General features: G+C 41.0%; 1 protein-coding gene across 10 annotated transcripts in view; it reads left to right on the forward strand.

The window, feature by feature from the left end:
• The window catches only part of DOCK10 (dedicator of cytokinesis 10), a 122,038-nt gene extending 96,575 nt beyond the window's left edge, over window positions 1–25,463 (forward strand). For 6 of the 10 annotated variants that reach the window (XM_027650607.1, XM_027650603.1, XM_027650606.1 and 3 more), the window contains exons 39-57: window positions 475–576; window positions 1,364–1,488; window positions 1,870–1,982; window positions 2,687–2,824; window positions 4,360–4,542; window positions 5,068–5,178; window positions 6,194–6,409; window positions 7,114–7,171; window positions 7,503–7,601; window positions 9,219–9,325; window positions 9,806–9,928; window positions 10,861–10,974; window positions 11,673–11,678; window positions 16,902–17,048; window positions 17,514–17,724; window positions 20,543–20,733; window positions 21,416–21,516; window positions 21,860–21,998; window positions 24,744–25,463. In XM_027650607.1, the coding sequence (XP_027506408.1) occupies window positions 475–576; window positions 1,364–1,488; window positions 1,870–1,982; window positions 2,687–2,824; window positions 4,360–4,542; window positions 5,068–5,178; window positions 6,194–6,409; window positions 7,114–7,171; window positions 7,503–7,601; window positions 9,219–9,325; window positions 9,806–9,928; window positions 10,861–10,974; window positions 11,673–11,678; window positions 16,902–17,048; window positions 17,514–17,724; window positions 20,543–20,733; window positions 21,416–21,516; window positions 21,860–21,998; window positions 24,744–24,863 (2,404 nt within the window). In that variant the 3' untranslated portion in view covers window positions 24,864–25,463. The remainder of the gene's footprint in view (window positions 1–474; window positions 577–1,363; window positions 1,489–1,869; window positions 1,983–2,686; window positions 2,825–4,359; window positions 4,543–5,067; window positions 5,179–6,193; window positions 6,410–7,113; window positions 7,172–7,502; window positions 7,602–9,218; window positions 9,326–9,805; window positions 9,929–10,860; window positions 10,975–11,672; window positions 11,679–16,901; window positions 17,049–17,513; window positions 17,725–20,542; window positions 20,734–21,415; window positions 21,517–21,859; window positions 21,999–24,743) is intronic. The other 4 variants (XM_027650605.1, XM_027650612.1, XM_027650610.1 and 1 more) reach the window with 3 other exon arrangements.
• Window positions 25,464–26,653: the final 1,190 nt, after the last annotated feature.

Here is a 26,653-nt window from a genome sequence, read left to right on the forward strand (position 1 = left end):
CACCCGCTATAAAAGATCAATTACATGCAATGATATGACAACCATTCTTGCATTTATAACTCAAAATACTGGGCCTTTCTCAGCAGTATTTCTGTTCATATGCCAAACAAGGGAACTTTGAACACTGGATTTCTATCCAAGTCATGGAAAGAATAGTTTTAATGGGCATAAATGTTTCACAGCAATAAAAAAAAATAATGTTCTGCCTCTCCATACTCTCTGACAAAAAAGGGGGGTTGTGTTCGGCTGTTAAATGTGAAATGCATACTTTATCTCAGTTGATGTTTCATTTTTTATTTTATGTTACCACTGTGAACTGGTCTATATGTCATACAGTGTAAAAGTTAAAGGTCGCCAGATAAACCAGTCCATGCTCCACGGCAGGTTTTGTCAGGCCTGCATTTATTCTTCAAGGACGTGGCAAAAATCAATGTCACATTCTGTAACAGATTAACACTTATTTTCTCTTAATAGGAAAATTGCCGCTGCTTTTAAGTTTGTTCAGGCCACCCAGAATAATGGAACCCTGAAAGGTTCGAACTCCTCTGGCCAGGCATCGGGGCTGCTCTCCCAGTGGTAATGTCACATTGTATTACTAACTTGTGTAAAAACAAAACCTTTGTTGTCACCCTCCAGCCCTCATACCCTGCCACAGCATTGACCAAAAAGAGGCTGACAAAACATGTGACATATTTCTGAGCCTCCAAAGCTGTAAACTGTATGAGTCCCTTTAACCTCAACTTGACTTACAAGCTGCTGTTTAGTGTTATGTTCAGAAGAATTCTTAGTTACTATCCATATTGTTCAGTATTGCAGAAACAGTAGCTGTTGTTTTCAGCTCAGATCCTTTAAAAATTATTATAATCATTAGTATTTTAGTTCTAAGCTTCTCATTTTAAATTAATGATATGTTTGTCAGCATCAAAGAGGATTAAAAGAACACATGCATATGTACACATATTTTTACTGTCATTGTCAGTTTGTCACAATTTTTTCACCTAAGAGTAGCCATATCATTTCTTTCTTGAGCAGGATATATTTTTCTTATATTCTGAGCTAACAGAACTCATCTCAGTTTCTCTTCAGCCAAAGACAATTTTCTAAACATCAACCAGCTATTTAAACTGGTACTCTATTTCAGTGCTCAATGCGTGTTTTGTTCCCTGTGATCTCAAGAAATCACAGCACCTTTGTTTTGTCCACCTCACTGATTTTCTTCATCTTTGTTTCTCTGAAAAATTTTGCATCAGTTTGGTTTAACTCAACCTGTGAGAAGTACTGCAGTAACTGACACGGAAAAATTCAGAACAGGCATAATAATATATTCTTTGTTTCTGTTTTTAATGGTACCTTTCAATTTCAGGATGCATTCTACTTCAAGTCATGATGGCCACAAGCACCACAGATCTCAAACATTACCAATAATCCGTGGCAAAAATGCACTTTCTAACCCCAAACTCTTGCAGATGATAGACAGTAGCACTGCAAGTAAGTACAGAAATTATTTACTTCCCTCTGGACTTCTGTGGGGTTTAGGTCGGGCTCTATATAGACCTTTTTATGGCAGAAGGTTCTTAAAATTATGAGAACAGAGTTGTCTATTCCACTTTTCTATTAGGTTTCTCACCTCCTTTGAGGATGAACAGAAACAATGCAAGGATATACTCACATCTCTAGTGCAGCCAGTGAAAGTTGGCTCGAATTCCCCCTCCTTTCATCTCCTATAAGCAGTTTTCTTCAAAATACCCCTTAAGTGTGCAGTTAGAACCCCATCTCTACTGTATGATACTTAATGACCAGACTGAGAATTAAATCATCTTCAGCAACATTTAGAAGATTGCTTGTCATCTTGCTTTTTATATGTTGCAGGTACCTCCAGTGAAACAGACATTGTACAGTACGTAGACACAGAGGCAAACATTGCTACAGAAGTGTCCCTCACAATCCTCGACCTGTTGTGTCTTTACACTCTGAATCACCAGGTATATTTTGCTGGTTTTGTTTTCTGTTTGAACAGGTGCCATGTGGGATATGTGGTGGAATGAAGCAGGCACACAGAAAACTTGGAATGCCTGGGGCAGCAGGATAGGGAAATAAGTCATGCCAGTCCTCAGCGAAGGTCTTTTAGAAAGGAATTGACTCATAGAATCCAAACTGAATAGAAGGATGTGGAAGAAAAACACATATCCAGGGCTATGTAAAACCCTGCTCTGCTTGAAATTGTCATGCATCTACTAATACAACACCTTTTCTGACTCGTGGTTATCCCACTAGATTTCAGAGATTTTTTACAACAGATTTCCAAGCTGGTTATTATCTATATCTCTTCAAGTCAGTAGATAGATGCTCTGCTTCTTTAGAAACAGCTCAGATTGCTTCAGCAAGCCCAGATGACTTGTTGGAGGTCTCACAGCCACAATACAGCAAACAGGTCCTTTTACATTTTCATGTTCCCTGTCTGCTACCCAGCCCTTAAATACACTGTGTACAAACCACAGGCATAGAAAGTGCTGTCCTTGAAGAACTACAAGGAAAGAGCCTGTAGCAAGCTGGAAAAGCCTGATCTGCAGAGATTTTTACATTGAGAAAAGCATCTCTATGGGACCACTCCGATGTAAAGTCCAGCTGAACCTGCTTCTGTTCATTCACTTTAATAACCAGAATGTCCTATCTGTGAACTTTTCAGAGGCAGCTCCAGCAATCTGATTGCCAGAATGTGTTGATGAAGAAAGTCTTTGACACACACATGCTCTTTTTGCAAATCAACCAGTCAGCAGCAGCTCTCAAGCATGTCTTTGCTGCCCTACGGCTGTTTGTGGGCAAGGTAATTACGTTTTTATCCTGTTAGTTGTGCCTATTAATATGTTACAAGTACAGCTTGGGGGCAATTGGGTACTTTGAAATAGTTCTGAACTTCACTGTATTAATACTTATTTCTGACAAAGTTGATCTTATTTATTGCTGATAAATAGTAAGAAGTTTACAATAGCTGAAAAGATTAGTTCTGGTTTTGAAAATGAAAAATTTACTAAGAAAGTTTTAATGTAAATAGATGGTGTTTGGCCGTATCATTGACTTTCCTGCCTCTACCACTTATGGAAGACAGCTTGAAACCCTACAGGTCCACAGTCTTTGTGGCAGATACCTGATTTGCAGTATCCTGTGGTGAATGACTGCTGCCGTCCCCAGAGGAACTAGCAGGAAAATATTCCATACACTTAACCAAAAGTTCATCTAAACTAAAACAGTTTTACAAATACGTGGTTTTAAACACAGAAGAGTTTTGGGGCAAGAATATGCTTATGTGTCAACCTGTTCCTTTGCTTGTATTGCACATATATAAATGATCATGGGCAATTTGGCACTGGGTGCCAACTGCAAAGGCTGCACAATTCCCAAGTCATAGACTTAGATGAGATCCTCTTAAAACAAAGCAGAATGTAGCACACAGATAACAATTGCTATGGGAAAGTGAGAATAAGCAAGGCTGCCCTCATCTCCTAAATGTTCCTATGAAACACAAGAGTGTAGATCAGTGGCCTCGCTCTGGCTGGTGTCTCAGGGGAAAGGAGGAGGAAATCATGTTTCTTCTAGTAATGCAGCTTGAGGACATGGGGGAAACATGAAGCAAACCATCCACAGACAGCTTTAAATTACATACCAGACAGTTAGGAACAGAAGAACTCTCTGCATTGGGAGAATAAATATATATCCAGAATTGCCCTTTAAATTTATCCTATAGCTTAGGGGATTGAATTCTCTCTTCATAGTTCTGTGGGAACAGGGGTCACGTGTGGTTCCTGCAGCAGAACCTCTTGGGCAGTACTTTAGATCTGTGGCCAGTATGAATGTCCTTCACCTCTCCTCACTCTGTCTTCTGTTGCACTCACCCTGTTGATAATAGTAGGTATGGCTTGGAGAGCCATCCTTCACTCTCTGTTGCCTCCTGCTGTTCAAACACTTGACCTCTGGAAGTTCACTGACTTTGCTACTCAGAGAGTATTTTCCTTCTCCTGAACAACTTTTACAGTAGTACAGAACTCCCCCCTCCTGCTTTTCCTGGTTAGCCATCCTGCATTCCTTGTGGAGAGGCTGCTCTGCTGCTGTGCTTGCTGTCTGCCAGCTGCTGTCTGGGTTTCCTGGAGGCCAGTTTGATGGCATATGGTGTTTGTATGAAAATCTGTGTGGACCTCTTACTTAATCTTAATTTGCACGTGGGATTATGTTTAAACCCTGGTGTGAGTGACTGTGGGAGAACTGTTTTTACTGTAAGCTTAGCAGAAAAAATTTTTAACTCAGAATAACTGCACCAAGGCCTGAGAGTAGTGCTGAACATATTCACACATTTCTTTTTAATAGTTCCCATCAGCATTCTTCCAAGGACAAGCAGATCTCTGTGGTTCCCTCTGCTATGAAATCCTGAAGTGTTGTAACCATAGGTCACGTTCGACTCAGACAGAAGCATCTGCTCTTCTTTATTTTTTCATGAGAAAGAACTTTGAATTTAACAAGCAGAAATCAATAGTCAGATCCCATCTACAGGTAAGCAAAGTGTGAGATCATCAGTATTTAACTGATGTGCACTGTTTTTTATCATTATTATTTTTATGCATTGAAGCAAGGCAATTCTCAGTGGCAGCTTGATTTTCCTGCCAAGTGTGAAGTTGGACTGGATTCTCTCGTGTTTTTTGGGCTGCTCAGCATTGTCCAGGGAGAGACAACAGCTGTGAATGCGACCATGTCACCAGATAAATGGCTATTCCTGATTCACATGCATTGCTTACAGCAGTGAGAGCAGAGCTGAAAAAGAAACTAAACAGAATCCTGATAGTACAGGAACAGAAATGTAAATTCCATTAATAACACAGTTACTCTGCAAAATGTGAGCAGTTACACACATTGGAAAGATTATTCAGAGTCCTTGCTGTTGTATATGCTATCTTTTGAGACAGGTATCACAGTGCACTAGCCTGGTATATCAAGTGATACTAAAATAGGGGTTAAAAAGTATTCTGAAACTCTGATTTTCTTTGCTAATTGCTTCCTGTGTTTGCTCCCCCTGTGCAGCTCATCAAAGCAGTGAGCCAGCTGATAGCGGATGCGGGGATTGGCGGATCTCGTTTTCAACATTCACTTGCAATTATAAATAATTTTGCTAATGGAGACAAGCAGATGAAAGTAAGAAACAATTTTTTTAAATCACTACCTCTTGCAAAAGGTCAACAGTTTCACAGGAGCAAGTGTCTCAATGAATAAAATTGCTGGGTCTTATTAGCCAGTGATTTATGCATTCATAGTGTGCCTCTCTCAGGCAGTCTGGAATTCATGAAAGTGCTTCTGACTCAGAAGCTTAATAACTGAAAAATAGTTTTCTTCAAACAAAAAGGATTTTTATTTGAAAATTGTATTATTTGTTATTTATTGGTTATTTTGTTCATTTGCCTGATGTCAGAGATGTCCTGCATTGTGACTAATGAAACGCAATTGCAGTCGACAAACAATTTTTAGTCTGTGAACAGTCCCTTTCCTTTCTTCAGTAAGTGTGTAGCAAAAACAGGCACAACCTGAAAAAGGCACTTACCACTTACATGAGTTACCACTGCTATTATAATCATTGTCTATACTAAAATTGTTGAAAAAAGATTCTGGTTTATAATTTTTGCAATTCCTGTCCAAACATTTGTCAACATGCGTTTTGAATTTTGTACTTTGGAGGTGTTGTTCCTTCTCTGAAGGTGACTTCAGGGTAGCTCCACTGAAGTTAATAATAAAGTTAGTATAAACAAATGGGTAGATAATTAGCATAAGTAATTTGATGTCTTTATGTAATAAGATGCAGTTAACAATTGTATTTGTTTTCAAAGTCCAGCTTTGATTTCACAGCACTGCAGTCAGTCACACTGCTTCTGTGACATGCTCATCTCTGTGTGACATAGAGGAGGGAGCATTTAGTTTCGCTTACTTTTTCTGGATATTTTTACTTTAAAACAAAACAAAGGAGGGAAACAAGTCTGAAAACATCAAGAATTTGTGTACAATGTATATGTTCTGTGGAACTGTGACTCTGCTTCCAAGCCTACTGAATTAGGGAAAGGTACAAAGGTCTTCCATAAGCAGAACTCTAGCTCATTCAGGGGTGCTTCATGTGACTCTCTGGATGGTTTTAGTGATGTGTTGCTTATCTTTCCCAAAGAACGTTAATTTCCCAGCAGAGGTGAAGGATCTGACCAAACGCATCCGGACAGTTCTGATGGCCACAGCTCAGATGAAGGAGCATGAGAAGGACCCTGAGATGCTTGTGGATCTGCAGTACAGCCTAGCAAATTCATATGCCAGCACACCTGAATTACGTAGGACGTGGCTTGAAAGCATGGCCAAGATTCACGCGAGAAATGGAGATTTATCAGAGGTAAAGTACATACATGAATAGGAAAGCCATTTGTCTTTAGGCTGAGATGTTCTGATGAAAAGGGCTTTGAAAGACAGACAACAGCAGTCATTTAAGAGAACCATACAGTATCTGTCACATACTTGAAATGAGAGGAATACAGGTTTGAAAAACACCCAGAGATGTGATTTGCTCATCCCAGTTTACCTGATCATGACTACCTGAGATGTGCTTGAGCAAGACTTGGAACTCTCTGACGGGAAAGCTGTGGGCATTTCTTTGGCATTTCTGCTGTTAAACCCTAATGGGCACAGCAGCTGTAGTGTAGCAGGGCTTATGAGCAGTGGACAACTTACATAGAGGGTTTTCTTCTCCCCCACTATGGCATAGAAAAGAAGCTTTGTTTATAATGTGTTGTCCTGTTCATCAAAAACTAAACAGGTGATGCAAAACTTCACTGCATAACCCAGGAATATCGTATTTATTGAGTAATCTTAATGGTTTTCTTGAGCAAATCTATGTATTTACATAAGACACGTAGTGAAATTAACGCTCCAGAAGGATTTCATCATTTAATCCTTTGTTTTCTTAGTTAGATTAGTTTTGTCTTCCCTTTTCTGCATCAAGACCTGGCAGTGGTGAAAGTATGTGCTCCTTGTCACATGTAATCTGTAAGTCATACAGTGCACTTTAACATATCCATGTATGTTGGTCTCTCCTTGCAGGCTGCTATGTGCTATATTCATATTGCTGCTCTCATTGCAGAGTACCTGAAGAGAAAAGGTAAGATCAACGTATTCAAAGCCAACTATGTATCTATAAACTTTATTCTTGAAAATAAGTTTTGGCTGTCCTGCTTTCCTTCCTTGTATGTAAAGTATTCTTAAAGTAACTTGAATTCTTCCCAAATATTTTATTTTTAAAATATATCATAAATGCTAGTGTTAACACTAGAACCAGTGAAAGTGTGTGTTTTGTGTAAAGAGGGTTAATTAAATGTTTAGCAAGCTAGTGCTAAAAGAGAATGCTTCACTTATTAGTCTGTTTTTATTACATATGCATGTATTAACACATACCAGTAGCACTATACTAATACCATCTTACACTATCATAGGTTACTGGAAAATGGAAAAGATTTGTACCTCACGTATGCTCCTGGAAGATGGTCAAGTCTCTGATAGTAATGTGTTACTAACAACTCACAATGGAGGAAGTGAGTGCTCTAACCGTGCCTGTTTATGGGTCAAATAACATAACTAGGAAGTCAAACTATTGTTCTGCAACTGATCTGGAAAAATACCAACCAAAGCAAAACTATTTCTAGTGCATGTTGAAGGCTGTAATAGAAAGCAAGTAATGTCAGAAACGTGTTCCTTTCCTTATGCTCTTTGGCTGGTTTGATGGATTGCTCAGAATGTCTCTGGTTATGGGCTTTTTCAGCATGAGAGCAGTTTGCTCTTCACTGGCAAGAGAAATCCCTCTTGGATCAGTTGGTGTTTAGCATGCAAATCCATGTCCAATTCCTTGGCTATCCAAAGCTGGGAGGGCAGGGGGATGGAATTAATATCTGGTTATCCATATGTAACTTAAGGTTTTTTTAAATCTGTGATGCTTATTAGAGAAATAAAGTGCAGGCTTATATTTTTTAATGCTTCTATGCCAATGGCTCTATGGTTTATGAAATGTGTATTTCACAGTAATTCTCTGCATGAGATACAAGGAATTTCCTCAATGAGCAATTTCTAGGGTCAAGGGCAAATATCTGGGGAAGAGAAAACTGTTAGTTTTGGAAAGACCATAGTTTTTCACTTGGACTTGTCTGTGGGCAGGATGAAAAAAATACATCCTTTTAGAGGGAAGCTTTCTGTGAAGAGCAGTATTTCTGAGGTAGTTCAGTAGTGGTAAAATACTTTGCCTGAATAACAGATTACAGTAGATGGAGTGAAGAACTTGGGTCATATTAAACCACTTTCAAAACTTAAAAGAGGAGATGTAGCCTCCTGTCTCAATGTGTGTGAGTTAGCTTTTTTAATTGTGCCATAGTAGCACTTTCCTACTTTTTAATTGAACATGAACTGTGCCAGGAGTTCATCATCTCCACTGGCACATTTACCTTCTCTGTTCGAGAGCAGTAGTGAAATCCTGGTTGGCCAGACTTCGCCTGATCTGTAACATGCAGTGCCTGTGCAAGTTGTTTCTGCTGCAACCACTGCACTAAGGCCTTAGCTTAGCAAATACTCAATGTAAGCTCAGTTTCATTCCTTGTGAGCCTTCCCATCAGCAGCTTCTGCCACCAGCCTGAGCTTTCTAAAAGGGAGTTTCTTGGCTGGGGCTGTGACAGCCCTGCTGGCCCTGAGCAGGACATGACCTCTGCTACCAGCAGCTCGAGCCCAGCAGAGGCACAACCTGGTCCACAACAGCCATGTCCCCATGGGCTGTGGTGATCCTGGGGGACTGTGCAGGTCCCAGAGTGCAGGTTTTACAAGTACAAATCGTGTTCCCTCAGCCTGGGAGGATAATTCCTTTGCACACACAAGTGTAGCTTCGCAAGGACCACCAGCACTGCACAGCTCAGGTACCAAAGAGAGGAGTAACATAGCATCAGGAAAATGTTATCATTGCCCTTTGCCTGGACAAATGGATTTATATCATTGACAAAATGTATAATAGTGTCATAAATTCAGTCAGCTTCATTTGTGCTTCTCATTACTTGGGCTGTGAAAAAAGTAACTAATCTAGTCAAATAAAATCAGCTCTGTTTCAATGGCATCCAGTAACTTCTTCTGGTTATTCAGTCATTAATTGACTTTGTTATGACTTGCCCTTCAAGGCTTATTTTCCATGGGATGGCCTGCTTTTCTGAGCATTACACCCAACATTAAAGAAGAAGGTGCTATGAAGGAAGACTCTGGGATGCAAGATACTCCCTATAATGAGGTCAGCAACATTAACATTTATATACCTCTTCTTGTTAACACAGAGTGTTAATTCTAGCGGATGCCTGTGCATGTTACAACAAACTACAGTGAATGTACTCACACAGTATTAAAAGGTACACAGCTTTTGAGTGAAATGTCACAGCTGTTGTATTAAGCAGCCAGGACTGGTGTTTAGCTAACAAGAACATGAAGTACCAGAGATGGAAGTCAGGGCAGGGGGAGCCCACAAAGCAAACCCATTCTTCTGCATGAGATGTCAAGTATTCAAGTATTTTCATGTTACTGTTATATCAGGGTTTTTTTCTACAGAAAGCTAGGTCAGCAATAACTGATTAAACATCATGTCATTGCAATAAACCTTAACATAGACATTCCAGAATAAAAATGAAGTATTGGTTATGTGCTTTGGTGGCATTGCTATTAATTAAATACCACCAGCTGTCAAGTCATTGAACTATTTGTATTTGTGAAATTGCAGAATATTCTTGTGGAGCAGCTGGAGCTGTGTGTTGAGTACCTGTGGAAGTCTGAGAGATACGAGCTTATTGCTGAGGTTAACAAGCCTATCATTGCTGTTTTTGAAAAGCAGAGAGACTTTAAAGTAAGTTGGTGTGTGGTTTGGGTTTTTTTAATTATCCTAAAGCAACAGAAAAGATCAAAATTTTTAGGGGAAAAAAGAGTGCTTTCTTTAAAAGGAATGTTTTGTTTCTTCCTGTCTGTAATTTCTCCTTTAAATGGTTTGTGCTGTGAGAAAATAAAATACTCTAGTATCCTACCTTTCTCTTTTCAGCATCAATACAACAGTAAATTAAAAAAAGAAATTCAAACCTCTTGTCTTAGCCAGTGGATGTGATTTCTTTACATGGGTTTTAAACCAGGAGCACATTTGCATTGTATTTAAGTTTAGAAACTGCTGATAAATTGCCTGATCTCTTCACAGTTTCAGAGTTTCTTGATTTCTTATTGACTTGGCAATTTGAATACGTAATGGATAAACAGATCATCATCTCATTTACTGATTTTTCTGGGTTTAAATTTAAAGAAAGCCAAAGTAGTAGGTAGCAATAAGGTGTATGCTGAGTAAACAGGTCCTCATATTTTAACTTGGGTGAAATTTGGGTTCACTATCCTAGGAAAATGCAGCTTAGTGGTAATTTTGGATAGCATATCTTTGCATGGAGTTGGGAGCTGACTGGAGTTGTTGGCACCTTGCTTTCACCTGCATGACTGACACATGGGTTCTCTGACCTCTTAGTAGGTCTGTACCACTGCCTCGTAGTGGGATGGTTCTCTTCCTGTGTGACCCTGTACCCAAAGGCATCCAATGCCACAAAACTGGTCAGAAGATGACAGAAACCTTGAAATGAATCTTTAGTGACTGCTAACAAGGTTAAACTATTCCCTTAGCCTGTACAACCATCTTGGCAAAGATTTGGGAACCTGGTTAAGGCAAGCCATGGTTGTGCAGAGCTGTAGTGGCGTTTCCCAAAATATGCTCTCACCTTCCGTCCCCCTGCCTGTTTCCTGATGTAGAGGCTGTCTGATCTGTACTACGACATCCACCGCTCGTACCTGAAGGTTGCAGAAGTGGTGAACTCTGAGAAACGTCTCTTTGGGCGATATTACCGTGTGGCATTTTACGGGCAGGTAAGTCAGCTTGTGTTCTTTTGTACCCACAGATTCCCAAGTTTCAGTCCTGTTCTTCTGTTCCTGACATATTTCAGGGAAGCCAAAACAGGCAAGCACTTGGTAGTGAATCACAGGGTAGTGAATCACAGTGAATCTGCCTTGTGGGTCAGACTTCCCAGCAGGATTTGACTCAGGAGAGAGAGCACTTGGTTGCCTCTGTCTAAAACACTGCTGTGGATTTAGTGGTGTAGTGGAGAACAGAGTTACTTGTATGTCAGCTTTAGTTCTTGACTTCATCAGTCAAAACTGAGACTGAGGCAGGGCAGGATTTTTCGAACTAAAACATAAAAAAAACCAAATAAGACATCTTTTATATATGGCACTTTCCTCTAATAGAGCTTAAAGCAGAGCACTATGTAGTAGATGTTTCTCTCTGACTTCTTCTTCCAGGCCACCTCTTATTTCTGTGCAATGTACTGTAGAATAGTTTTATTCCCTCTGCTGTGCTTCAGCACCCTTGAAGCATTATTTTGTGCTTTCTTCCACTACAAACCGGTGTAGAAATCCAGCATGTTCCTTTAAGTCCTGGTTTTGGCAAGCATACTGTATTCTAAAATAATAAGGTGTGTAAACAACAGATTGATGTGAATCATTCTGTTTGCTAATTAGATTTTAATGCAGAAATTTGCTCTTTTCTCCTTTTGATCTTATTCAAGGCTGTGGTAAGTCTAGTTCTTTTGCATGTTTTGTTTAATTCTCCTCACACATCCTTCATCCTTCCCTGTACTCTTATTTAACATTAACTTTCCTGTGCTCTCAATTCTTTGGTTCATGGCAGATGAAATAATGTTGTTTCATTCACTGTTGCATCCTGCAAACTAACTTTTGTTTGTTCAGTTAGCTGAATTACCAAGCTGTATCTGTTGTCATGTTGTGTGTGCACTGTGGGGCCCAATGCTGCATCATCTCATCTCAGTGGAAGTTTCCCTCACCTTCACTGGGAGTGGGATTGGACTCCTTCTTTCTCTGTTGAAAATCTTGAAGTAGCATTAATGCTGTTTGAATGCAAGCCTGCTTTCCTGGCCTGTGCAACAGCTCCAAACAGGAAGGCAGTTGTGTCAGTCCGAGATCCATGGCAATGGTAACTGGAGCACTCTGGGCAGGCTGCAGCCACCAGCCCGGTGGTCCCTTGTAGGAGCAAGCAAATGGGGAGTCAGAGGGAAGTGGTGGCTCCTGGCTCTCTTGAGACGGATTAGCAAAGCTGGATTTGCCAATTGCAAGTAGAAAGTGAGCTGCACCTTAGGAAGGGCAGAGTATCCCTTATACCTGATCTTCCTCCAAATTGGGAGCAGCACAGGGGAAAACGTGACTCTCCTACTTGCAGCTTCTTGCCAGGGTTTTCCCAGGGGGCAGTGGCTCTCCCAGGGGGTAATTTAGCTGAAGCACTTCTGCTGAACTGGGTTAACATCTCTGTTACAGTGCAATGACTTTCCAACTGCCAGTGCCACAAGAGCAACTTCATTTAAACAGCTTTATTGCTCTAAAGCGTATGACTTTGTCACAGCTGCGTGTTGCTCTGTCTGTTCCCTGGTGCCCCCAGTCACTGAACTCTGAATACAACAAGCACAACTTTCTCCTTGCCCTTTGCAGGAGAGATGTTATGTGGCAGAAAGTGGGACTGCTCTGTATGGCTCCTTGCAGAGACATAGTGACAGAAGTGTGTGGCAAATAATTAAAGGTAGATCATTCCTATCAGTGTTACCTGTGCCTCATTGACCAAGATAAACAGGAGTGGGTGTGGAGAGGTGATAAAGGAGGGCTTACCTGTACACAAAGCACCATGGCACACATGGGAGCTACAGATGAAGCTTGACCTGGAAGGAGCGACAGAGGGAACAGACTGTTCCCATACACTGGTTGTGCCTGCATTTTTTTTCCCTTTGGAAGGTTTTGTGTATGTATTTCTGTCAGTCCCTTTTTCCTGTGTGCCACTTGCTTCCATTCTGGCTGTGCAGGTGGGAAGGTATGGGGTCTTTTGGTCCTTCTCTTGCCAAGAGTATTGCAGGCCTCCATGCTGAGATCAGTCTCAGTGTCCAATCCATTTAAAACACTAAAAGCAATTCCCTTTCTTTCTGCTTCTGGCAGACTTTGCACACTTTCCCCCAAAAGCTAATAGTTGCAGGTTTTACTAATATTACACAGTTAAGCGGATGTAAAGCAATACGAATCACTTTGCTTAGGCCACTACAAAAGGAATGTCACAGAAGTAAACTCAATGTGCAGGTATGAGATTCTTTTTCAGTCATACACATACACTGGTCTGTAAAATAACCAGGGGTAGATACATATGTAAGAGCATTCACATTAAAAATATTAAATATATACATTTATGCAATAAACTTTTTTTTCAATTGCATCAATACTAAATATATACATACATATGTTTTGTAAAAATGGAACACTGCTGTTCCTTAACTGAAACAAAAGCTGCAGAGGAAGCAGATTAAAGGACAAGAGAATAACGTAAATACTGTTTGCAGGGAGAGTTTTGGGGGTTCTTAGTAAAAAAAGAAGACCTGCAGCTGTACCTGAAAACTACTCTTCATGCAAAGGCAGAGACATTGCTGCATTGCTATTGCTGCAGGGACCCTGCACAAGGATGGTTTGAATTAATGTGGTCCTCAGGAGGAAGCAGTTGACTGTTTTCACCAGCAAGCTTTATTGGCCAGTTCAGAGAGCTGGATCTCATGGCAGCTGCTGTTTTAGGCTGTGAAGTCTTTTAAGGGCCTTTGGTGACAGCATCTCATTGCACCCCCAAGTGACCACACTAACCAGCACATATGATTTTATTCACAGATGAGTGTTTGACAAGTCAGTATCTTTCTTGAATTAAAAACCAAAAAAAAAAAAAAATCTGTTAAATATACTGAAGAGCTGAGAATTTATTGTGCTGATAAGCAAAGCCACTCAAGGCTTGTTTTTCAGAGCAGTGTTAGGTTAAGGTAGAGCTGAGCCTTTGTTCTTCTGTGTGTGCAAGAAGCTGTAGAAGTTGGGAGGGCAGAGTTTCATAGTGTTAAGCTGAACTGCATGTGTATGTCTGAAGAGCAGAAGATGTGCTCCTTTTCCAAAAGTGATAGAACAGCGGTAGCTTCCCTTACCAAGGAAGGCAACGTGCTCACTTACCGTGGGAGGAGGCGCTCAGCTGACATAGACAGGGAAGGATCCATTAGATGCTAATTCTTGGCAGGTAAAGCAGAAGGCTTTTCCTCAGCATGTCAGCTCTGGGGATGGTGTGTTTTCTTCCAGCAAAGGGCAGAGAAGAGTTCGATTTACTGTGAGCACCAAGGGCTGTGTCTGGGGGTGTATGGGGAGGAAGATGAGCCTTTTCAGAGCTCCCACAGTGATAGCCCTGGGTTACAACTTGCCTCCCTGGAAATCAGAGCACAGTGGAAACCAATAACCTACTGTCCAGGAGGTCATCTCCCTTCCATTACCTTCAGCTGTAATAATTTTCATCTGTAAGGCTGCGCTGTCCTTGTAGGGCAAAACCAGCCAGTGTGAAAATAATCCAGGGATATGCATCGATAATGTAACCTTAGCTGCTTAATATTTTGAAATCCTGAAATTGGAGGATTTTTGGCTTCTGAAAAGTATTTAATCTTACTTTCAATAGTCTTTGCCAGACATATAGCATATGGCAGACGTGATTATTTATAGCTCACAATTAACTTCTGCCTGTCACTTGTCATACTGTAGGGAATATGTACTTAAATGATGTCTCTTCCATTAGAGATAAGACTAAATCTGCTAGTTGTTTGTTTTCAGGTATTTTTTTTTTAAGTAGAACTATTAACACAGTTATCATCTTAGTGTGCCATGAAGCATCAGCACAGAGATTTGGCACTTACATATAAACATTGTGTTCCAACATGCAAACATAGACTGAATCAGGGTTTAAGAGCACAAACTATATTCTAGCTTGCTATGTGATTAATTTGGAAAACATGAGGGTTTTTGTTGAAAACACTGAATGCTAAAAGAAAACAGATGTCTTTTGACAGAAACAGTCCTGAGTAGAGTGTTTAAGTATGGTTGTATTGAACTAATGAGGTTTTCCCACATAAAGCAGTTTTGCTTGGGTGGAAACAAGATGAGAAACCAGATTATGATCCTGCAGATCTTTTCTCAGTGAAATCAATAGAACGTTAATTGCCTGCCCAGCTACGTAGATGTTTATAGGGTGTCAGCTTTGGAGCTTGAGATTTGTTCTCTAATTACCTGTGAAGTACTTCGTATGCCTATGGAGTTTAATTGATAATGGTGGTAATAAAAGTTCTGCAATGTTAAAAGGTCACTGTGAGACTGATTAAGATACTGTCAGATGAGCTGCTGTTGCAATTAGTCATTGGTTTCCAGTAATACCCACAGTGCTCTTGGTACTGGCCTTTTATTGCCCCTTATCCTCCCTGGAGGAGAAGCCACAGATACACTTATTTGTTAATCCCTGTTGAAATAAAGTTGAGGGGTGGGGTTCAACAAGCATTGAAATTTACAGCTATTTTTTTTAATTCAGTATATTTTTGTGAAGATTGGCCTAGTCAATAATTTTAGTGGCCAGAGTTGAAATACACTGCAACATGAAATGGTGGACTTTGTATGACTGCCTTCCAGAGAGATTTTGGAGGTATCTCTTGACTTCATTAATTTCTCCTTCTCTGTTTTTTAACAGATGGCAGTTTGCCAGGTATATTGTAGAAGTAGCTGTCCAAGCCACATCATGTTAAGTTTAAAGGGCCTTGGGTCTGATATCATTAATGCAATCTGCCTTTCCACTTATCCCTGCAGCTTTGGGTGTTTTTGTCTGGGTCACTTTGCATTAAGGTGGAAGGAGGAGGCTTTGAGTGCAGCTGCAGTGGTACACAGCCAGATTTCAGCAGCAGCATATGAAATCCTAGGAGGAGGGCTGGTGCAGCTCATGGCTTTGGGATAAATCCAGTCCTTGTTAATGGGGCACCTGCTGCTTTCTGCTCAGCTGGGAGAGCTTCTCCCAGGATGTTGATGTACATGTCCATCATGTAGCAGTTAAATGTCTCACCTGCAGGGGATGCAATGCTGTGTAAAGTTTTTTCTGGAGCCTGACAGGTTCTTGTTCAGCATGTCAATTGAGCCTTTTATTAAAGCTCTGCCAAGTCCATCCAGTATATTAAGTAATGACCTTAACAAGATTGAACTTTTTTTTTGCAAAGGAGCACAGTCTGTGAGTCTTTTTTGCTTTTTCTTTTCAAATGTAAATAATTTACTAATTGTCTCTGAAAATGCTGCAATTCTATATGACCTTTCAAGATGCCACCAGAGTTCCTCTTCAGCTGTCCTGAAGATATGCAGACCAGTTCCCAGTTGCTCCCCATGCCATGGCCACAGGCAGCAGTGCCCAGCCTTTACCTGCACAGGTGGCTCCCAGACAGGATGTGCTGGGTGTGTCATGCTGCACACACCCCAGCTGGGCTCAGCATCCAACAGAGAGCTATTATACTCATGTGCTGTTAGCACCAGTGCTTCTCAGATAGTTAATTTTTAACCAAATTATTCCAATTTAAAGAATTTTTAATGTCCAGTTTTAATCCATGAGGGTTTTGTCATCATATACACATCAGCATTCTCAAGAAAGCCCTTTACTCTTTAAGCAACTCAGTCTCTTACATGAATAAATGTGTAGGAGTTATTTCCTGGGTAACTTTGGAGGCTGCAGACCAGTATAAATGCAGATCTCTAGGTATGTGTCTGCTAGGACTGGAGAGAGGTAAGCTTTTAATTTAGGTGCTGGAAGTGGCCTACTGGATGCTCTGGTGGGTATACAGGCAACCTTGATTCCTCATGTAAGCACCTTGTTTAAGCTTTGCCCTGCCTGTTGTGTTCACTGTATCCTTCCATTTCTTTCCAAACAGGGTTTTTTTGAAGAAGAGGAAGGTAAAGAGTATATCTATAAAGAACCCAAATTAACAGGCTTGTCTGAGATCTCTCAAAGGCTGATGAAACTTTATGCAGACAAGTTTGGAATAGATAATGTGAAGATCATCCAGGATTCCAACAAGGTATGGAAGACATGAAGTTTTGCACGAAGGAGAGAACTGAGTATTGATGGTTCAGATTTTGAGCTGTGTTTAGAACGAATGTCAACTGAGTGTATGTGTAAAGTACTATGACCTAGCTTGATGACCAAAATAACCTTACAGCATGGCAAGTGCTATATGGAAATGACAGGGTTATAGCAGGGCTTCCCAGTCAGTAGGAGATGAGCAACCAGATGTTTGCTGCAATGCAGAAGCTGGTATTTTTCTGTCTCATTTAACTTTCATCCACTTTTGTCAACAGCTGTATTCAAAGGTCTTCAGGGTCTCTTGGTTAAATAGCTTTGTATTCATCTGTGATCTGAATATTACATTTGGAGATCTCAGTTTTTATCAGTATAGCTATGATAGATAAAAGCATCAGCAATGTAACGGATGCACTGGAAGCTTATCACACTGAACATTATTATGTTTGCCACCTTTACACAGGTCAACCCCAAAGACCTGGATCCAAAATATGCCTACATCCAGGTGACGTACGTCACACCTTTCTTTGAAGAGAAAGAAGCCGAAGATCGAAAGACCGACTTCGAAATGCACCACAACATCAACCGCTTTGTGTTCGAAACGCCGTTCACGCTGTCGGGGAAGAAGCACGGGGGGGTGGAGGAGCAGTGCAAGAGGCGCACAATCCTGACAAGTACGTTTGCTTGGCTGCTCCCTGCCTCCCATCACACCTTTCCCAGCTAAGCCCAGCAGTGCATGTCGAGTGCCAGGTGTTCTGCAGTCAGTGGGCACAGCATGTGGTACAGGATGATAAGTCATCTTTCCAGTGTTGGCAATGTGCTTTCTTACAGACCTGCTGACCGTCCTAGGGAAAGTTATTATCATTTGTGGAGTCATCAGCTGCCTTATTTTCCCTTATAATTGGCATCTTAACTGTTCTTGCAGTGATGTAATTTGGGAGTGGTTCTGCTGGAGGCAGCTTACCACTCAGAACCATTGTTCTTTTAATAATAAGTCAAAGGAAAAGACAAGTAGGGTGGCTGTTCTGCTAAGAAGAGTAAAACTTAGCAGATAGAATTTTTTGTTCAAAATGGGAGTAAGATACATTATATAGAAATTTTTTTAAGTGAGAGGTAAGATTTCAATCAGTGTTTTAAGACAGGAATGTCAGGAGCACTAGATATGCCTGCTCTTACTGAGTCATATTAAACTGAATATTTTTAGTTTCTTATCATGATTGAAATCTCTTTTTAAAGAAGCATCTTTCTTGAGACTACTCCTGAAACTTGACATGCCTGAATTTTGATGTAAGAGAAACTGTCTGAGGTGGAGGCGTTGTTCTCATGGGCAGCCGTGGGCAGAGAGGCTGATGTTCACAGCAAAGGCTCCCAAGCAACAGAAAATCCAGTTCCCCACTGACTTCAGTGCATCTGCTTCCCCCAAAGGATAAAGTGAAAAAAGCTGCTTACAGTGCAGGCGTAGTCACCTAAAAGTTTTGTTCTGGCAAGTCAAGGAAGAGGTACTGATGTCTGAAGCTGTCTTGTTACATGACACAGTTTTGCTTGTAAGAAGAAGAAAGGAGGAATAGCTTGTGTGTGGGTTTTTTAAGTGCTTGAGCAGCAGTAGGTGTTTTGAGATCTATATTGAAACAGGTAGTTTCACTGACTTGAAAGTGCAGCTGTTATGGTCTGTCTGGCAAAAACAGAGAGGGTTGTTCTTCTAGCAGATTATTTTCCCTGGGTTATTACATGCTGTCATCAGCTCCTACTGCTCTCAGCCTGGCTCCATGTTTGGCATTAAGCAGGAATTTGATGACCTCTGCTTCTCCCCTGCTTTTCCCTCTGGCTCACCTCAGTGCTTTTCTCTAAAGGAAACATCCTTTTCTTTTCTTTTTCTTTTTTTTCCCCCACTCCTGTTTGATAAAATCATGTTATTTTCACTTGCTTCCTAAGTAAACTTATGTGCTTTTAGTTTGAGAAGTGAGGCTTACCGGTATGACTGGAGGGGCAATGGAACATAATTGTGCTTGAGTGGCTGGAACAGAGCCTGCACAGCATCTCTGCTCCAGAGCCTGCTGGGCAGAGGGCAAGTGCAGTCTGGCTGAGGTCTTTGGTTCACAGGCTCTCTGCCATGCCTGGCTGTGACTTGTGCTTCCAGCTCTGGAAGTCCTGAGTTTCCTGCTCTCCAGTGAGATAGCCACCCTGTAGACTGGAGCTCATTTAGGTCTGAGCTGACTGAAAGCAGATGCTAACTGGAGAAGGATATACGTGGAGTTTGAGAGGCCTTCCAAGGCATGTAGGGTGATCAGGACAGAGTGTTAGCTTAGATTAGACTTAATGTGCCACAATGGTACCTGTACCAAACTCTGAGATCCATTGAAAGGCAATAAAGAATTTTAAAGATGAATAATTCCTCTCTCAGCTCTTGTAGAAGTATTTAGGGTTAATATCAAAGGTAACTCCTTACTACTTTAAGGATGATGTTTTAGTAGTAATTCATCTGTGGGTGAGTGTCATGGTTTAACTTCAGCCTGCAGGTACGGCCCACGCAGCCACTGACTCAGTGTCCTCTGGTGGGACGGGGGAGAATCAGAAATGTAAAAGTGAAAAAACTCATGGGTTGAGATACAGACAGTTTAATAGGTAAAGAAAAGCCGTGCACGCAAGCAAAGCAAAACCAGGGATTCACTCACGCTTCCCGTGGGCAGGCAGGTGTTCAACCATCCCCAGGACAGCTGGGTTCCATCATGTGTAACAGTGACTTGGGAAGACAAATGCTGTCACTCCAAACATCTCTTTCCTTTCCTCCTCCTTCCTCCAGCTTCATATGCTGAACATGATCCAATATGGTCTGGAATATCCTTTGGTAAGGTGGGGTCAGCTGTTCTGGCTGTGTCCCATCCCAATTCCTTGTGTACCCCCACTCCACTTGCTGGTGGAACGGTGTGAGGAGCAGAAAAGTCTTTGGCACTGTGTAAGGCCTGTTCAGCAATGACCTTATCAACACTATTTCCAACACAAATCCAAAACACATCCCAGTACCAGCTACTGTGAAGAAAATTACCTCTATCCCAGCAAACACCAGCACAGTGAGTGATACCCAATTAGGCCAAACTAGAGACTCCTGCCTCTAACTTGTAACATGTTTAATGGGATGTTTTGAGCTGTTTGAAGTTCTGTATGGGCTTATAATTTGGTCCTTTAGCTCAGAAGAAGAAATTTGTGGATTCTACAGTCTCAGCAGTGAGAACCTTTTGCCACCTGCTTTGTGACAGAGCTTGGTAGCAAACATCAGTGAATTCAAAAGGAAATGCTCTTCCAGCACCATGTACATCAGAATTCAATTTGGACCTGCTGTGTCACTTCCACTCATTTGTTGTTTAAAACTTACTTTTTATGGATTGATGAAGAGTTTGCCAAAGTCAAAAGTTAATCCTTTGACTTCATTGTTTTGCTTTCTTAAATGCTCTCTTGTTGGGAGAATTCTCTGATATATTTCTTTCCTTTGAGTAGCCAGTCACTTGTTTCCTTACGTGAAGAAGCGCATTCAAGTCATAAGCCAAACCAGCACAGAGCTGAACCCTATCGAAGTGGCAATTGATGAGATGTCCAAGAAGGTCTCAGAGCTCAACCAGCTTTGCACAATGGAAGAAGTGGACATGATCCGACTGCAGCTCAAGCTCCAAGGAAGTGTCAGTGTCAAGGTAATGACAATTTGCCTTCTTTTTTCTCCTTTTTTTTTCAATGCTTTTACTTAAAATTTTATGCTGACTATTATAATTTCAGATACGTTTTGTCTACTTCATATATTTGGTCATATCTTGTGTTCCAGTGCTGTTGGATCCTGCTCTAAAAATATAAAGAAATGGAAAACTTTCCACTAGTGTAGATCACTGCTGGATATATGTGCAAATATAACTATTTCAGTCAAGTCTTCTTTAAATAAATGTTAAGACCTTTCTAAAAAGACCATCATATGTCACTTGAGAACACAGCCCAATACACAGCCAAGCTTGCAGATTCTTTAATGGGAATTTTGTTCAGATTGGCTGTGTCATTTTCAGTTTAGGAAAGTTGGGACTGGGGAGAGGTACTTGTATTTCAGGTACCCTCATTAAAATGTCTTCAAACAAATCTGTAGCTGTCTAGATGGTTAACTAACTGGGGACTACAGCTGTAGTTGAGGATCTACAGCTTGTATGAGGTTGACCAGCTCCCTTTTCTTCAGTAAAACTCTTCAGTTTCCATCCAGGTTACAAGAGGAGTGAGGTGATATTCTTCTCACAGGCTTGGTTGCCTGAGGCCAGTCCCCAAGCCTTGGAACACAAGAGAAATGACAATGGAATGGCTTGTTGCCTGTACCTAAGCTGTGTATTTTTCCCCCAGGTAAATGCTGGACCAATGGCTTATGCTCGAGCTTTTCTTGAAGAGACAAATGCTAAGAGATATCCTGATAATCAAGTTAAGCTTCTGAAGGAAATCTTCAGGTAAACGTTAATTTTAGGCTTTTCAACCCCTGCATTGCACACAGTATGCTCTACATAGCGTGAGTAGATTGGCACAAAAAATTAGGCTGAATTGAACCAGCCTAATTTACATCTGCATTTACCCTATCTTACAAATCATTCCTAAGAAAACATTAAGTTTTGGGCTATCCTTGGAGCCTACATTCCTCTGAATCTGAGACTGAGTTCTGAAATTCATTTCCAACAAGGTATAATTTGCAAGGGAGAGAAGAGATACGGTACTGTGTCTATATAGATATAGATAGATAGGTTTTTTATTATTACAAAATTTGTATGCTTGTTTTTTGTGTTTTTGTACTTCTAGGCAATTTGCTGAAGCATGTGGACATGCTCTTGATGTCAACGAGCGCCTTATTAAGGAGGACCAATTTGAGTATCAGGGAGAGATGAAGTCTCATTATAAGGACATGCTCAGCGAGCTCTCTGTAGTTATGAATGAACAGGTCAGATCATCTATTTTGGTGCTGGTTGGGCTGAACGAGGGTGGCTGATTGTGTCTTCTAGAGACAAAGGAAGCTGTAGAGTGAAATACTACAATGCAACAGTCACTGAGAAAACAGTTTACTCTTTTGTTTGTTTGTTTCTTCCTCTCTCTCTTTTTTTAAGTCCAGGTATATTATATATAATGAATCTGATCAACAAAGATCTGTCTACTGCCTGTATTGCTACATATTGAAAAGCTGAATGTTCATGGACCTAAATGCTGACTGAGGTTGAGAGGCATAGAAAGATAGTCAGTTTAAACTAGTGTTTTATGCTTTGCTTGCTTTGTCCTGTGATGTATTTAATTAAAACAGTAAATTGCTCTTAAGATGTAGCTTAGAGCTGGAGGAGGTATCTTTATAGTTTCTATTTATATTCAGCTTTCTTTGAAAGTTAATTTTTAAATTTTTTTTATATTTGAGTACACTATCAAAATAGATGCCATGTATTTCAGCTGTTAGCGGCTGCAGAAGGATGAGCACACATGGTTACTTTATATAAAGTGCATCCCAAAATTCTGAACTGGACTCCAGTGCACACTTGCAGCTATTGTACTGCTGTGTCTATGTTTTTTTGTTTTTATGAAATATTGAGTGATCCTGCATACTAAAGCACAAATTAAACGGTGCTTAATTAAATCTCTGCATACTTATGTGTAGGCCACCTTAGATTCCATCTAAGAAATAGTTCCTCTCTAGCAGTTATGCTGCACTTCCTGGTGCCTGCAGCATCCATAAGCACTGTTTGTGTAGAGTTACTTAGTTTAACCACTGGTATCAGTGGTGGCATCTCACAGAAGTGTCTTAATTGGCACCCCATTATACCATGCTGTATTATTCATCTTCACATATGAGGATAATAAGGATTGAACTGAATTTTTCACAATTGTTGTGCTTACTGTGGAACTGAGCAAGTTTTTCACTGGGTATAAAGCTCATAATTTCTTGGAGGCTTGGTGTGTGCCAGGGTGGGGGTCGAGCTCAGTGGTGGTGACTGTTCTGGGAGTTGTGTTCCCTTCTTGTTTAGGTGTATAAAGATTTGTGAACTTCAAGCATTCCAGTGATTTTATCATAACTAATATTTATCACTGCTATATTAAGTGTGTAAGTATTAAGGATGTTTTTTGTTGCTCAATGTTCACGCCTCTCCCATGGAAGTTATTTTGGTCATCCAGTCAGTGTGCAGAGGCAGTACCATTTGTCCCGTGTGAGCTACTGTTCACCACAAGAATGGAAGATGAATGTTCAACTCAAATGAGGCATGAGCAGCCCATGAGTTTCAGCATTCATAAAACATTTGGGGAGTTCTATTAAATGCTTATACTTGTATTTATATCAGTGAACTCTGAGTTTTCTTCACATAAATGAAAATACTAAATGAAAATACTATATGATACAAAATTACTTGTACAAAACAATGCTAATGTGTAAAGTTAAGAGTTCATCCATCAAAAGTCAAAATTGTCATCTGTTTTACCGAAATCATCTGAATTTGAAAGTCCACACTGAAAACCACTTGCAGTCCTGTGGGGAAGCCTTAAAAGTGCCAGCCCAGTTTTTGTGGCAGCGTGGCTTGTTGGGAAGACTCTACTGCTCTTACAATGAGCACATGAACTCCCTACTTCTGAGCTGAGCATTGCCTCAGAGAAATCACATGCTATAAACTGTGGTTGAAATATTTATCTCGCAATTGGAAAGCTTGAGGCTCTCTTGCAACTGTGCTGTGTGCTTTACAGCAGAACTATTTGCCATCTTTCCCGTTGTCATACTCAAGAGAGCTTTGTTTCTCACCTACAGACAGTGACTCTTTCATCACCATATGTTTTTCTCTTTTTTTTGTTTTGTTTTGTTTTTCTTTTCTGACAGCTCTGTCATGGTCCTTGCTTATACAGCTTCTCTTCTTCCCTGTCTAACATTTCCCTCAATACTATAGCCAAAAGTGGTATGTTCATTTTTCTTACATCTATTTTTTTTCTTTTAATGTCATGTACTTTCCTCACTTGCTGGTTTTTCTACCGGGTGTATTTGTTTAGTTTCATGTCTAATGACTCCCTTGCTCGGGGAGTTACAAAAAAAAACGAGTGCCACTGTATATGTGTGATGTATTGTCCATGAGCAGTGTTGAGAGGCCTGTTCTTTAGGATCCTAGTTGTGAGCTTTGAGGAGGCCAGTGGGGCAGCTCAACAAGAGCCTCCTAATGCAAAAGCTGCCCACACTGCTGTCTCAGGCACTGATGCTGAGTGGTTGTGTCTGCCCAAGTAATAACTGTGGTATTGTCCCACAGCCCTGCCCAGGGATAGCTGGGGGTTGATGGCAAAAGGTTGCACCCAGAGCTTTGTGAAGGGGAGAGGTTTCTCTTCCACCGTCAATGCTGTGTGTGAGTTTGCAAAATGTAGGTGACTTCTCAGTTGTGTTTGTATGAGAGTTGTGAGAGTAAAGCAGTTCAGGGAACCCCACAAAGCACCACTTGGCAGAAGCCAGTCACCTCAGTCTGGTCCCATTTTTACCCCCAACAATGAGAATGTCATCCCTGTCACTGCAGCCTCCATTTACTGGGCAAAAGTCCTTTTCCTCTGTCAGATCCTTGGCATCATTGTGTAATAAATAAAAAGTGGGAAATCCTTGGTTAGACAATGGGCACTTCAGACACCGGGCTATTCAGATCTCTCTCACAATTGCTTTTTTTCCCCCCTTTTTTATGAAAAGATTGCATACAAGGAGGACTCAACAAAACATCAAGGGATGGAGCGCACGTATTCGCGAGTCATCCATAGAGTCAGCTCATCTCTGCCAGCAGCAACCACTCCAGCAAATCCTGATGCTTGACTGCGGCGTGGGGAACATACGGCCTCAGGAAGATCTGGGGTGGCAGGGTTGGGGTTTGTTCTTTGTTGTTTGGGGTGGTTTTTTTTTCCTTTTAGATTAATAGTACTGAAAATTAAGTTGATCGTGGACAATACCAGGAGAAGGATTTGTGGGTTAAGGTTTTAACTTATTGGAAATCTTCACGGTGTTGTTTTTAAAAATGCAAGCTCGAGAATTTTTTTTTATTTTATTGCCTGCCCCAATATTTGCACATTCCCTATCTTTTTTTTTAATATTGTTGTCACTTTTTGGTTTTGAGCAGCCTTTATTAAGCCAGGCTGATTACAGAATTCCCATTGAACAGATAGGTACTCAGCAAACCCTAAGTTTGCTATAAATTATAATATATCTAATACTAAGTCCTAGTATACATATATTTTAAAGGTCAGAGTGGATGTTTTATAACATTTAAGTATATTGCAATTGTAAATAGAAGATGTGTAAAATATGTCATTTTTACAAAATTTAAAAAATATCTTTTTAGTTAATTATGACAGTACTAAGAATATGGATAACATTTCAGTTACCATTATATTAAAATATTTGTGTATGTGTATAAAAGCGTCCATAAAATTTTTTCTTTGAAGATCTCTGCATTCGTTGATTCCCATGTCAGTACTTTTCAGAGCAGTGGAGATCAGGATGCTTTCTGCATCCCTGCTGTCTGTTGGGTTGTACATGCTGATAGGGACACTTATGACCATCTCCAGAACATGGCTTCACATTCTCTCCACAGCCCCAGACTGAGCCCACCCTGGGAAATGGCTTCAGTGTAGTTCTCCTGCTTGAGGCCAAGAAAACGCTGATTTTCCTTTGAAGTTTGTAGTCCCGGATTTTGCTCAGAGCACTTTGGGAAACCATGTGCCTCTAGTGAGATGTTTGTTTTGGTTTCTGCATCATGTTGGGATGAGGTGGAGCAGTTCTGGTAGCTCTTAAGAGTTCCCTTTAATCTCAGTGTTCCCACACTCTTTCATGTTCATTCATAGAAAATCCCTGCTTTCAGGGATCCCTGCTTATTGTGCCTATGTGTTGGGATTCCTCTTTCCTATGCATGCAGTCCCCATGATTCTGTTCAGCTGGTTTGTTTCTCTTTAGCTCATTTTCCCTGGAGAAACTCTGGGGACTCCCCAGAGGCCTCCACAGGTTCACGAGTATTTGTTCAGGGCAGAGGTCTGTCTTTCTACCTGTGGTTATCAGGAGGATTTTTCTGCTGCGTTTCCTCATTCTGCCCTCCTGTCTCTTCCCATAACAGCCCCACTTTGCAACTGATGAATCTCAGCTCAAGTTGTACCCTGGCCCTGCAGGCCAAGCCAAGGATGGCATCTGAGTTCACCCCATCTCTATTTAAGGTAGAAGTGCCATCATCCAGCCTCTGCCTGCTTGCCAGTGCTTCCAGCACTTGCTGCTGTCCCACTGTCAGCACATATGGAGTTTACAGAAGAAATCTTTGCTAAGGGTTGAAACCCACATGGTGTCCTTGCCTGATGGGGCATGGAGGGGAGAGGTTGGGACAGGCACCCCGTGGTTTGGGGTGGCCCTGCTCCAGCATTATTGCAGAGACAGCCTGAGCCCTCACCTGGGACTTGGTAAGAGCCCAAGTTCTCACCTGTGCTCTGCACATCAGCATCAACCACGTGGCTGGACAGGGAGCTTAGGTCCTTGCTCATCCTCACCTGGACAAGCCCAGCTCTGCTCTTTGGACACTGCACTCTTCAAAACCAGCAGTCTACTGAAAGGAATGATTTCTAGCC

This window comes from Corapipo altera, unplaced genomic scaffold (assembly GCF_003945725.1).
Source record: "Corapipo altera isolate COAL_440 unplaced genomic scaffold, ASM394572v1 54, whole genome shotgun sequence".
NCBI classification, from domain to species: Eukaryota; Metazoa; Chordata; class Aves; order Passeriformes; family Pipridae; genus Corapipo; species Corapipo altera.